The sequence below is a fragment of the Taudactylus pleione genome, unplaced genomic scaffold (genome assembly GCF_031769625.1).
Source record: "Taudactylus pleione unplaced genomic scaffold, aTauple2 ptg000041l, whole genome shotgun sequence".
Taxonomy (NCBI): domain Eukaryota; kingdom Metazoa; phylum Chordata; class Amphibia; order Anura; family Myobatrachidae; genus Taudactylus; species Taudactylus pleione.
In genome coordinates this window covers 31223809-31236813 of record NW_028284443.1, presented here as the reverse complement: position 1 = coordinate 31236813, position 13005 = coordinate 31223809, and the positions used below count along the sequence as shown (strand labels likewise).

The following is a 13005-nucleotide window of genomic DNA, read 5'->3' as shown; positions in this document are numbered from 1 at the left end:
GCTACCACAATCCCACTTGAACTGTGTCCACATGCAGCCTGACTGGTCTGCCAGAGTCCTCTTTGGGCTGACTCCACTAGGCAGTCATTAGGTGTGATCACAACTCCTTTTTCTTCCCTGTGGGGGTGGATCCCTCCAGTTCCACACGAAACCAAAGCTCACTATCGCCACCTATCTTGATATTGCCACAATATAACATTTTAATGTTATACTTTATGACACCCCCCCCCCTGTATTAAGAGCCCCAGGCCCCCCAAAGCCTTCATCCAGCTCTGCCCTTCCCTCTGTTTTTGTTGATGCTCTCTATATTTGCTCTTTAATACTCAAATACTTTTCCTGAATCATAACATCCCAATACTTCACCTCTTAAAATGCCAGTCAATTTGTAGTTCTTTTCCTCAGGAAAGATGGCAGCTGTAAAATGCATGAAACAAGTCTGCACCAAAATAATAGCTCTCTAGGTATGTATAGAAATCCTGTTGCACTTGTAGTTTATGTATTGGTGAAGCATTTATTTTCTACATTTGTCACACTGTGAGAATGTATTTCTAGGTGAACGGTTCTTCTGCGTTAACAGAAATAAAAAGGATCAATAACACAAATACACATTGTCTAATTAGCCAGTAGTAAACCATAAATATTGAAAGGATCCTGAACAATGGCAGAACAGGAGATGTTTGACATTGTAATTATTGTGCGTTTAGATACAAGCTAAAGCTAGAAGAATGGCGATTGCAGTGTAATTTGATTACCGACTGTATTGTAGGAAAATACATATACAAAAGTATCGGATATATTAAGTTTTGATAATTTACCTAAAAACTTGTACATACAATATATACTTATGGTTGTAAACATTTATTTTTTTTTCTACAGGTGCACATGTTGAAGTTAAGAATCAGTGACCATGTAAATAAAAGCAAATTTCACAACAATGTCAGAAGTGCAGAGATTTGCAATAACAGTGGCTCTCTATCAGCAAACCACCAACTTCTGGTGAATTTAAGATGCACATGGTACAACCTTCTATAACTCATTGATGAGCACTGATCATACATCTAGCCATCCCACCCTCACATATGTATGCCAGTGAACAGTATAAAAGGTGGCAAAACTGGCACATTTTCTTTACTACAACAAACACAAACTTTACTTAAAGACAGGTACTCATCACCTTTGTGTTATTTTATTTGTCTTATGCAACTAAAAATAAGAGTACAAAGTTAGGAAGTGTGTGACATGCACCTGGAACACAACATCTGCCCATGTGTTCACCAATTGAAGGAACAATACTGTATGTATAACAAGTTTTAGTGTTCCCTTTTAACCACAATTTTTCTTCACACAGGTTTGCAGAAATAAAATTGTTGCATTACATTTATTTTAGAAATAAAAACCTTATAAATATGCATTAAATTCTGCTTCAAATGCCAAATAAACCAATCCCGCTATAAGGATGCACTGCAAAATGCTGATCCTGAGCAAACATACAAAAGGATAGTTCCGCTATTGTTCAGCAGACTTTGCAAGGATTATTTTCAATGATCATTCTTTGTGAAAGACTGATATTTACATACTGTATTTATAAAATAAAATGAAAGCTTTGTATTATAGGACTGACAGAGCCCTGGCAAATTGGTTGTATGCAGCCCCTGGGGCTCTGGATACTTCTCATGGAATCTTCAAGGACTTGATGCACTGTTTCTACAGCACGTGTCTGCTGCTGTGATCAGAGGAACCCTACTATTCTATCGCCAAGACTGCAAAATGCCAGTTTATGCAATGTAAATGGCGCAATGCTGTTCTTCTATTCCAATGTCAGCTCCTGAACACTTATCCCAAAGGGCATATATGGTATAAGGAGATCTAATATTTTGCATAATCGGTCGTAAATATGGTGCAATAAAAAAGAAATATAACCACTGCAAATCATACAAACTGTGCAGTGCAAAATATGTCTCTTTATAAATAACAGGCGCTTTTATATAAATAAATATACTTTTCTGCACAAAACCAACTGCCTTCATAAAGGTTTTACTGAATAACAAGGTGAATAGGTAGAGCGTGATTATGTTTTTGATTATGGAAATACCACCAATTAATGAGGTTTGTATTAAAATTAACCAGCCACTTAGGAATAAAATGAAAAGATTTTAAAATAAAATGAAAAGATTATTTTCAAACTAAAACGGATCTATCAAGTAAATAAGAAGTGATACAAAAACAATAGACAAGTAACCTACAACATCTGAGCCAGGTTTTATAGCTATATACTTTCTATTGATCAGTATAATTTTCTCAATGCACATAAAGACAGCAGCTCTCAGAGACTAGCAGACTGGCAAATTACTCAGAAACTGAAGTAGTATATTTCTGCAGTTTCACTTCTGTCATATACATACATCTTATTGAGAGGTGTTGGCATGCTTTTATTCCTGTTAAGGCTCCCATATGTCCCTCCTGCTGTAGGCAGACCAACAAAAGTCTGCATTAATGGAATGCTCATGATTGGGACTTTGCACTGGTCCTTCCTGCTACGCTTGGAAGGGGCAGAGCTACAAATTATGTTAATACAGCAAATAGAAGAGCAACTGGGTCACACTGTTTTAGAGCAGGAAGAACAGACATCCGGGGAGACAACATGTGTGAATTTCTGCACTAATGTAGCACCTGGTTGGTTAGCTTCGAAGTGATCAGATCCCATGTTAAAAGTTGCACAATCGTTACATAGAAAGTTAGTTAAATTTGCAACAGAGGGGTGAGTGAGACGACCAATCAAAGAAGAGATTGTGACTTGTGAACGGTCCTCCCTCTTACACACCCCTGGTTTTCAGCGGAGATTTAACCCATGCATCCATCTAGTAAATACAGTGGGCCCTACACTCAGTACCCAGTGCGCCTACACCCAGATACCCCCAACACGAACTCTTCCAAGAAGGTACAACATGCTCTGGGCTTGCAGTAATCTGTGTTAATCAGTTAATTAATTTAACAGAGGTGAGTGCAATCATTAATTAAAAGGCAAACCCAGTATCAGCACATGTTGTAACTGGTGAAAGGGGTAATGTTGGAAGGTCTGGACCCAGTTATATAAAGAAAGACCACACAACAGATTAAGGCAGCCACCTTTAGATATAAAATGTGGTCTGATTTTTCGCTGCAGGTACAAATGGTTGCTAGGATTAGGGGGGCCTAAAGAGAACTACTACCTTAAGATATCAACTGGGTTTTGATAGCAATTTAAACCCATGTAACAAACCATGGAAATAAGGTGGTTTCAATATAGTACCCAGCAAAATACCAATACTGTTCGATTACTAGTTTTATATAAAAAGACAACTATACCACAATGAAATGAATATAAAAGAAGCAGTATAAAACACATGATCATTGCAAAGCATATTTGAAGAATATATTTAAGAAGTTTGATTTCCTGTACAGTGAAAGTGTGTGTAGTAAGAAATGTAGCAACATATCACTATTGTAAGAAGACCAAGAAAGAAAGGCCCCTCATGTACATAGGACCCAACTTCAAATACAAGACAAAACAGTCTCCTAAAAGTCGTACAAAAGATACACAACCCTCCACCTATCCAGTAACACAGATTGGGGCAAGGGAGTGTTCACATTGTAATTTTGCTCTTCATGAAAAAATTTGTTGCACTGGACATACACATAACTAGCACCAGAAATACGAACTGCACGGAGCGAGCACTTGCAGCCTCTTACACAGAAGCGGGGTGTGTAAGGGCAGCACAGTAAGTGTATGAAGAGGCTAGTCACACACATCTTTGATGTACCTATACAAAACAGTTTTAGTTTAGGAGTGAATGCATCATACACTAGATTTAAAAATCACATGCACTGTATATATTAAAAAAAAATAAAAAAAAATAAAAGTGTGTAACTAGAAATACATGAGGAAATCTAAAGCTGGCCACACACTAGACCAACTTACATCGAACTAGTTGGCTGGTTGGAATGAATGAATGAAAATCTGGTAATGTATGGGAGTAAATGATGATCAGCAATTTGCTCCTAAATGCCTGAAAACAGATGAAGATGGTCGTTCAGACAAGTTTGTTATATGTTTGATCTAAACAATTTGTTCAAACAACAGTTTTTGGCCATTTTCCAGCGTTTGGGAGCAAATTGCTGATTGTCATTTGCTTTCATACCTTACCAGATTTTCATTCCAACCAATCAACTAGTTGGACAGATAATCTTTAGATGTGTGGCCAGCTTAAGTGTGCAGATACAAACATGCAGTAATGCTTCTTTCCTATTCAACTGTAAAAGCAACCACAGTAGCTAATAGTAGCGCTTCTATTAACATGTCTACTGATTATGCCTTTACCATTGATAACAGTAGGCCTGTGTATCAGCTAACTCATGTGACAGATGGATATTTTCCTGCAACTGCATAGGGGGGGATTTGGGGAAGACAGAGAGAGAGCTCTCTCTCTCCCCACTGCATATGGGGGGGGGGGGCAGATAGATCGATCTCTCTCATTATATATATATATATATATATATATATATATATATATATATAATTATTTTTTTTCTTTTTTTTTTTCTTTATTGTGTTGCTTGCTGTCATTTTGTTGATGCATTATCAAGTAACATTGTGAGGGACTAAATCAAATTAGGGCTAAATTAACATAATTAAAGCTTATATTCCCATTTAAACTATGTTGTTCTGCTATCCACTACTTCACTAATATTTGCACAGTGCAAAGGTGTGGTACTACCCTATATATATATATATATATATATATATATATATATATATATATATATATATATATATATATATATATATATATATATCAAACACTAGTACAGTTAAGGGAATACATAGGACTTACCAAACAAGCGTTGGTGAAACAGGAACTTCCCGGCAACAAGCCCCACTATGATGGCGACAAGCCAAAGGATGACTTTCAAAAAGTTCCAAGCTCCTCCCGGATATTTAGTCATAATAAATGAAAAACAGTTGCCAACAACTATGACATTGGCTTCTGTCTGGCTATGAGAAACAGGATCCTCAGCAAATATTAAGAAATTAAAGAATGTCACCAAGTAAGCGATAACTATACGTGACCATGGATGCTGGAAGTAATAACGGAAGTCTCTATCCATCCTTATAATATTCAGGAAAAGCCTAAAAAAAATATGAAAATCATTTTAGTGTATATTCATAAATATCAGAGAGCAAAGTAGCACACATAGTGGAAGGGATTCTCAACCATATTCGCATGTGTCCTATTTGGGAAGCAGTGACTTTACTACAGGCACCATAAATAGATTGTAATCTCTTCAGGGAATTACCTGTTCTCATAAACATAATGTGATCCTTAAGCTTGTAAATTTGTTATATAAAAATAAATAAGTCTTAAGGTTAGATACAATTACCACTCAGCAACTAATACAAGGGGTAACCTGCATTACTCTCAACCATAAACACACAAAATCAGAGGGGTGTATGGTGCTAGACTCTTTGTGGATTCAAACAGACAGTGGGAGTTTCTAGCACAGTACGCAATACTATGTTTATTACTACATACTCTCTTTTGACAGCAGATTTTACAGTTCTAAAACATCTTTAAAAGACTACATAATTAATAAATAAAAATCAAACACAGAATATCTGTATTATATAGATTACAGTTTTAAATGCGCAAGCCAATGCAATGTTTGCGTAAAGATACTCTCCTTACTTGCCTACTCTCCCGCAACTGCAGGGAGGCTCCTGAAAACCAGGTTGCGTGGGCGTTAGACGCCCGACTATGCAATTCGCGTCATCTTGGCCCCACCCCTGCTTTACAATGCCGGTAACCGCAGCATTGTCTAGCAGGGTTAGGGCCAAGATGATGCAATCAAGTCACCGTGCCCCCAGCATGGTACACTCAGAAGTGTGTACCAGCTTTCTCCAACTTCACCTGTTTTATAACAAGTTTAATTTTATTATACACGAGCCCCAAGTAAAACGTGCGTTTACGGCTGTGTATTACAAAAGATGCTGCACAAGGCAATCCAAGCCACTTACCATCAACCTTAATATTGTTAGGTCATGAAGGTGCATGCATATGCCCCCCAATATCTCAAAACAGCAAAGTAGGACACAACTTAGCAAGATAAAAATACACTGACTATCCTCTAGAGCAAGCAAACAAAAATAGTTGCCCTGGAGTTGAACACAAAGGCTCACAAAAGTAACACTGACTTGAGAAACTCATTGGGGAAATTTACTAAGTGGTGGTTTTGCTAAACTACTGACTTGGTGGATTTCCCAGCAGTTTAGTAAATCTCCGAATCACTAAAGGCCAAACCTCCATGTTACAGAAATCCCTTGCTTCACACGCCCATTTTACTAATCATGGGTTTGGGAACCCGCTATCAGAACCGCTGATGTTGATATCGATCATCCAGCAAACCACGAACCCACCAACGATGGCCAACGACCCGAGAACAACGATCACAGGCCCCTATAGTAAACTGGACGATATCGACCAAGTTGGCCTACATGCACAGGTGATGGATGATATAGTTAACGTCCATACGTGCCCGCACATCGCAGGTCGTTGGCCACTGCAAAATGCACAATATGATAGTTATCGTTCATTTTAAATCGGACCGTGTGTACGCACCATAACACATTTGGCCCATGGTGTAAAGAACAACTTACAGAATATCTGTCCAGCCAAACAACTGTAATGGGTAAGAGTGCTTCGTAACATTGGCTTGTGGTTCAGTAGGTTGTATAAGTGGACTGTATAGCGGGGTGGAATCAGGATTCAGGCAGAATGACACGGGGAGATTAAGAAGGAGGTTCTGGAATTTGAGAAGCTTGACTACAAAAGAGAAAATGTTGTTGTATGAGGGAACGTCCAGCCCAAATAAAGTTGTATAACTGGGAAGTGGAGCATTGCAGGAGAGTGGGTTTGGAGAGCAAATCTTGAGCAGAGTGAGGGGTTATTATTTGGGAAGTAGGTGTTGGTGCAGTTGTGCACTTTATAGCTCAATAAAAGGCTTTACTTTCATTTCAAAGTTTACAAAGTAAAAGCAATGATTTTATATTGGTGGGGCTAGCAAGAAATTACTTAATTTTAGCCCCCCACCAATTTACCCATTGCTGGTCGGTAGCATGAAAGAGGAGGATGCCAGCCCACGGAAGAAGGGGAGCACAGCACCACCAGGGAGGAGTAGGCAGGGGGATGTGCACATTATAGCAATAACATGTTACTCTAAGTGTATACAAACTAAACGCATGTGTGAATTGTCCTATATGACATCTATAGGCTTACTAGTATCCTCCTGTTTTGATAGGCAAGTTAATTGGTACATGTGCTTTAATAATTTGCCTCATCACAAGGAGATACTGCCAAGGACAAGAGCCAAGGACGAGAAAAGTTCATAGCACTCAGTATCAAGTGTAGTTTAATTAAGGCAAATGCTATTTGGTGCCAAATGTTTATATTGCTATATGGTTGTGAGGAATGAGATTTACTTTTCCTGCTAAGATTCCTGATAAAATATTACTTTGACAGAGAAACAGGCACCCTGCCTCGTCTGTCACCTTTGCATAGCAGGAGCCGGCTTTCGCGATTATTACTAAAACTCACCCTCTCAGTGCAGACTGGTCAGACACACACTTCTCATACTGACAGGTTCTGTGCAAAACCCAACAACCAATTAAATTAGCCCCAAAAGCTGTGTCATGCAGTCCCGTGAGCAGGGAAGCACAGCAGCAGGTTAAAAAAATAAATAAATAAACTTTATTGACAAAGATAACACCCAGATCACAAGGCAACACAATGAAGGAGCAGATAAGAGGTGGCGAAGCCATCGATAATTAACCTATTTATTAACAGCTGAGGCAACTTAGCGCTGCTAAAGTTGCCTATGGCAGTGTGAAAATATAGCCTTTACTTAGCTCAAACAGCTAAAATGCAGAGAAATGCTGTAGTACTATTTGAGAAGCCATATGTCCAGGGATTTTCTCTGCCGTATCGTTTTGCCCCCTACCTCCAAGTCACTTATACCCCTTTCACACTGCCATCAAATAACCCGGGTGTACATGAACGCACATCAACCCGGGTTACTGTGCAGTGTGAAAGAGCCCAGTTGAAGTAACCCGGCTCAAGCGACCCGGCATTTCAACTCAGGTAACAAGCAGAATTCAACCCGGCTCTCGGTGCAGTGTGAACTGGTAACCCAGTTTGAGGCGACCCGGGTCCCATTCACCGCATAGGAAGAACCGGCGCTTGGAGATGATCTCATCTCCAAGCGCAAGCTCAGCAGTGATGGCATCGACCCGGCATTATTGCCGGGTTGGGCTGCCAGTCTGAATGGGGGCTCAGGCGAGTCGCACCTAGGATGGAGTGTACAAATCCCGGGTGCAACCCGCCATTTGCGATGTGAAAGGAGTATTACTGTTGTCAGACAAATTGCTGGCAGTCTGTATAAAACTGTGTATGAAAACAGACAGACTCAATGATTTTTATACAAAACCTGACCATGGGCCCAATTCAGCGATGTACGCAAACCAAAGGTTTACCATACATCTCTGATGTTTTCTGTACTACGCATGCACAGAACCTGTTCTGCGTATGTGCACACAGAGTGATCAGATGCTGGGCCTTTAGACACAGCAGTGGATCACATAAGCATGTAGGAGGCATCTATTAACTCACTACATAAATCTTTGAACCAGGCACTATATCAGCAAGATATACAGTGCCTTGCAAAAGTATTCACCGCCCCTTTGCATTTTTCATGCTTTGTTGCCTCACAACCTGGAATTAAAATGGCTTGTTTTAAGGTGTGCATCATTTCATTCACAGAACATGCCTACAACTGAAGTTGTGTTTTTTTTTTAATATTGTGAATCAAACAGCATTTAGGAAAACATAACAGAAAACTTCAGCGTGCATAACTATTCACCCCCCTAAAATCAGTACTTTGTCGAGCCACCTTTTGCGGCAATTACAGCTGCAAGTCGCTTTGGATAAGTCTCTAAGATCTTGCCCCTGGGATTTTTGCACATTCCTCAAGGCAAAACTGCTCCAGCTCCTTCATGTTGGATGGCTTCCGCTTGTGAACAGCAATCTTTAAGTCTGACCACAGATTCTCAATTGGATTGAGATCTGGGCTTTGACTAGGCCATTCCAACACATTTAAATGTTCCCCCTTAAACCACTCGAGTGTTGCTTTAGCAGTATGCTTCGGGTAATTGTCCTGCTGGAAGGTGAACCTCCGCCCCAGTCTCAAATCACAGGCAGACCGAAACAGGTTTTGCTCAAAAATATCCCTGTATTTAGCACCATCTATCTTTCCCTCAACTCAAATCATTTTCCCAGTCCCTGCTGCTGAAACACATCCCCACAGCATGATGCTGCCACCACCATGTTTCACTGTGGGGATGATGTTCTTGGGGTGATGGGATGTGTTGGGTTTGCGCCAGACAGCGTTTCCTTGGTGGCCGAAAAGTTAAATTTTAGTCTCATCTGACCAGAGCACCTTCCTCCATACATTTAGGGAGTCGCCCACATGCCTTTTGGCAAACTCAAATCGTGTCTTCTTATTTTTATCACTAATGGCTTTTTTCTGGCCACTCTTCCATAAAGCCCAGCTCTATGGAGTGTACGGCTTATTGTGGTCACATGCACAGATACACCAGTCTGTGCTGTGGAACTCTGCAGCTCCTTCAGGGTTACCTTTGTCTCTGTGCTGCCTCTCTGATTAATGCCCTCCTTGCCCGGTCTGTGAGTTTTGGTGGACGGCCCTCTCTTGGCAGGTTTGTTGTGGTACCATGTTCTTTCCATTTGATGATGATGGATTTGATGGTGCTCCGGGGGATCATCAAAGATTTGGATATTTTTTTTTTTTTATAACCCGCCCAGAATTGTACTTCTCAGCAACTTTGTCCCTGATTTGTTTGGAGAGCTCCATGGTGTGATGCCTCTTGCTTAGTGGTGATGCAGCCTCTGGGGCCTTTCAGAAAAGGGGTGTTTATACTGACAGATCATGTGACACTTTGATTTCACACAGGTGGACTTCATTTCACTAATTATGTGACTTCTGAAGGTAATTGGTTGCACCAAAACTTTTGAGGGGTTTCATAGCAAATGAACATATGCACATGCCAATTTTCAGAAGTTTATTTATAAAGATTCTTTTTTATATATATTTTTCTCATTTCACTTCACCAAATTAGCCTAATTTTGTGCAGATCCATCACATTAAAATTCATATAAAAAAGTTAAATAAAATTACAGGTTGTAATGTAGCACAAAAGGTAAAAAGCCAAGAGGGGCGAATACTTTTGCAAGGCACTGTAGATTTATCCCTCGGTCATACTTGCCTACTCTCCTGGAAAGGGCGCGAGGCTCCCGAAAATTGGGTGGCTCTCCCGCTGCCAGGAACAACGGGCAAGTCTCCCAGCTGGTTGCCTACCCCCGGACCCTCCCGCAGGCGGGCAATTACATGATTCGGGCTGAATCGTATCATCATGGCCTGTCCCCTGCTACACAATGCCGGTAATCTCGACATTGTGTAGCGGGGGAAGAGCCACAACGACGCCCCCAATGCCAGGTCTGCCCCCCTATACTGCACCACGCTCCCCCCGCTATTCCTACCTGGCTGCCCCTTCCCGAATTAAGTAGCCAGAATATCTCCAAGTAGGTTTCAGGTCTAGAACTGAGCTTTCCTACAAATTAATAAATAAGACTAATATCCCATCGTATTGTTTTTGATCCTACAGCACATTCAGTTTCTGAGGCTGTCCATACAACTACCCTTTCTGTATAAAGCCTTTGCACTATATAGCTTTTTGAAGCCTAGTCAAACACATGGCACTGATTGCTTATAAGCAGTCATTTTGAAGTCACATGTTCTTGCCAGCATTTAAGACTTCTTTAATTTTGCTGCTGTATTTCGAGTGGTCATAATCCCATAGCTTGGACAGCACCCGCAGATCATATACATAACATGAATGCTGCTGAAGAATTTATATTACTTTAAATAAGTGTTACAGTGGCAGTCTCGTGGCACTCTGTTAGTGGGCTGGGGGCATATAGTGGTCTTTTAGCAAATTGCGTGGCCAATTAAAGGAGCATACACACGGAACGATATATCATTACGATATAAACGATAACGATATCATTGAATGATATATCATATCGGTCATTTTTATTCAGCGTACCCGCATGAACAATAAAGATACTATGATCGTCCGTACATGCAGGCCACTCTGGATGATATAGTCATCTTTGCCTGTTCAGAGATGTGGCAGGATAACTTCACTGAAAAATATCTTTCGAAGATATATTTCATGTCGTTGGTGGTACAGATCGTACAGTGTGTATGCAGTTTAAAATTAGATGTTGGATTATGCTATAGCAACCATGTATTTACTTGTAGCTCTGCCATAATATGGGTACACACTAAACAATGGATTTTACGATATATCAGAAGTGAATCGAAACAATATATTGGACACATCGTATAGTGTGTACGTCGGATAAGTTGTTTATCGCATCTTACCATCTGCTGTCCTACATGCGAGATTGGACAATGCGTTCTATTATATGCAGCATGTAACGATACATCATAAGCTGCATCGTGCAGTGTGTATGGCATGCACAGTGTATCATTACATCAGTCGCCACATCACTGGGATGCACAGTCGTATGGTGTATACCCAGCTTTAGTCCTTGAAGCTACAAGTAACAAGTTAACATACGTCAGCCGTGGAAGAGAAACTTTGGTGGCAATTTCAGCTTTCACATTACGTGCTATTTGGAGTCTACGGTGTATTTTTACTAAAGTGCGGGTTTATAGAAATGGAAATGTTGCCCATAGCAACCAATCAGATTCTACTTAGATTCTAGCTATTCTCTTCTAGAGGGTGCTAGATAAATGATTGGTTGCTATAGGCAACAACTCTACTTCTAAAGACTTGCACTATAGATAAAGATGTAGGGGTATATTTACTAAAGCTGCCAACTTATTTGTGAGCATTTTAGACACAATTTTGAGCCCATCTGAATACAATTTTGAATATTACTACATTATAGAAAACTCTTGCAGTTATAACCCCCTAGAAGAAAAGGGAGGGGGTTTTAACCCCCTATTTTTCCTCAGCACACTGAATTGTACCTGCAACAATATATGAACACTATATGGTAATAGAATTTCAGAGATATTGGTTGCATGCATCTGCAAATACATAGGAAACTGCTAGGCCTCGTCACGGCTTCTCTGTCACTAGCAGTTCCTAACATTAACGGGTTCATGTCCGGGGCACCCTGCCAGTGCCACAATGGACACAACCAGCAGTCAATGCCAGCGGGAGCCTGAAACAATGGAGGTACACATCTCTCGAAATAGGGTGCACGATCCAAACAGTGCAGCATCCTGTGTACATTGAAAGTTATTGTACAGCAAAGTTTTCTTAATCATACAGGTACCAACTTTTGCCAAGGGCTCTGTATGAAAGGGCATTCTAGAAACATAGAATTTGACAGCAGATAAGAACCACTTGGCCCATCTAGTCTGCCCTTTTTTACCTTTTGTTAACCTCAACCCTATGTGATCCTCAGTTCTTTGTAAGGATATTCTTATGCCTTTCCCAAGCATGTTTAAATTGCTCTACTGTCAGCCTCTACCACCTCTGATGTGGCTATGCAACTTAACCACTACATTATGCTGTGCCTCTACTCTAATACCCCTGTAAAGCGTTTCTATATTCAGTAGAAATGTGTCATCATACAGCTAGCCTCAATACGCCACACAGTGCGACTTGCCTGGCGTGAGTGAGCCGCCAGGTCCCGTGTTGCTCTGCTAGCATCGGGTGTCTTTTTCTTTTGCCAAAAATGCATCTAAGTCGAGATGTGATGTGACTAGGACGCACCAGCAGGGATAGGCACTTTTGGGAGGGTTAGGCTGCTAAAGGGGACGGTTAAGGTTAGGCACTATGGCTAGGGTTAAATTACAAAA

General features: G+C 40.5%; 1 protein-coding gene across 2 annotated transcripts in view; it reads right to left on the bottom strand.

Moving 5' to 3' along the window:
* The window catches only part of TMEM117 (transmembrane protein 117), a 493666-nt gene that overhangs the window by 407763 nt on the left and 72898 nt on the right, over positions 1-13005 (bottom strand). For both annotated transcript variants that reach the window (XM_088458029.1, XM_088458025.1), the window contains exon 2: positions 4872-5167. In XM_088458029.1, the coding sequence (XP_088314155.1) occupies positions 4872-5145 (274 nt within the window). In that variant the 5' untranslated portion in view covers positions 5146-5167. The remainder of the gene's footprint in view (positions 1-4871; positions 5168-13005) is intronic.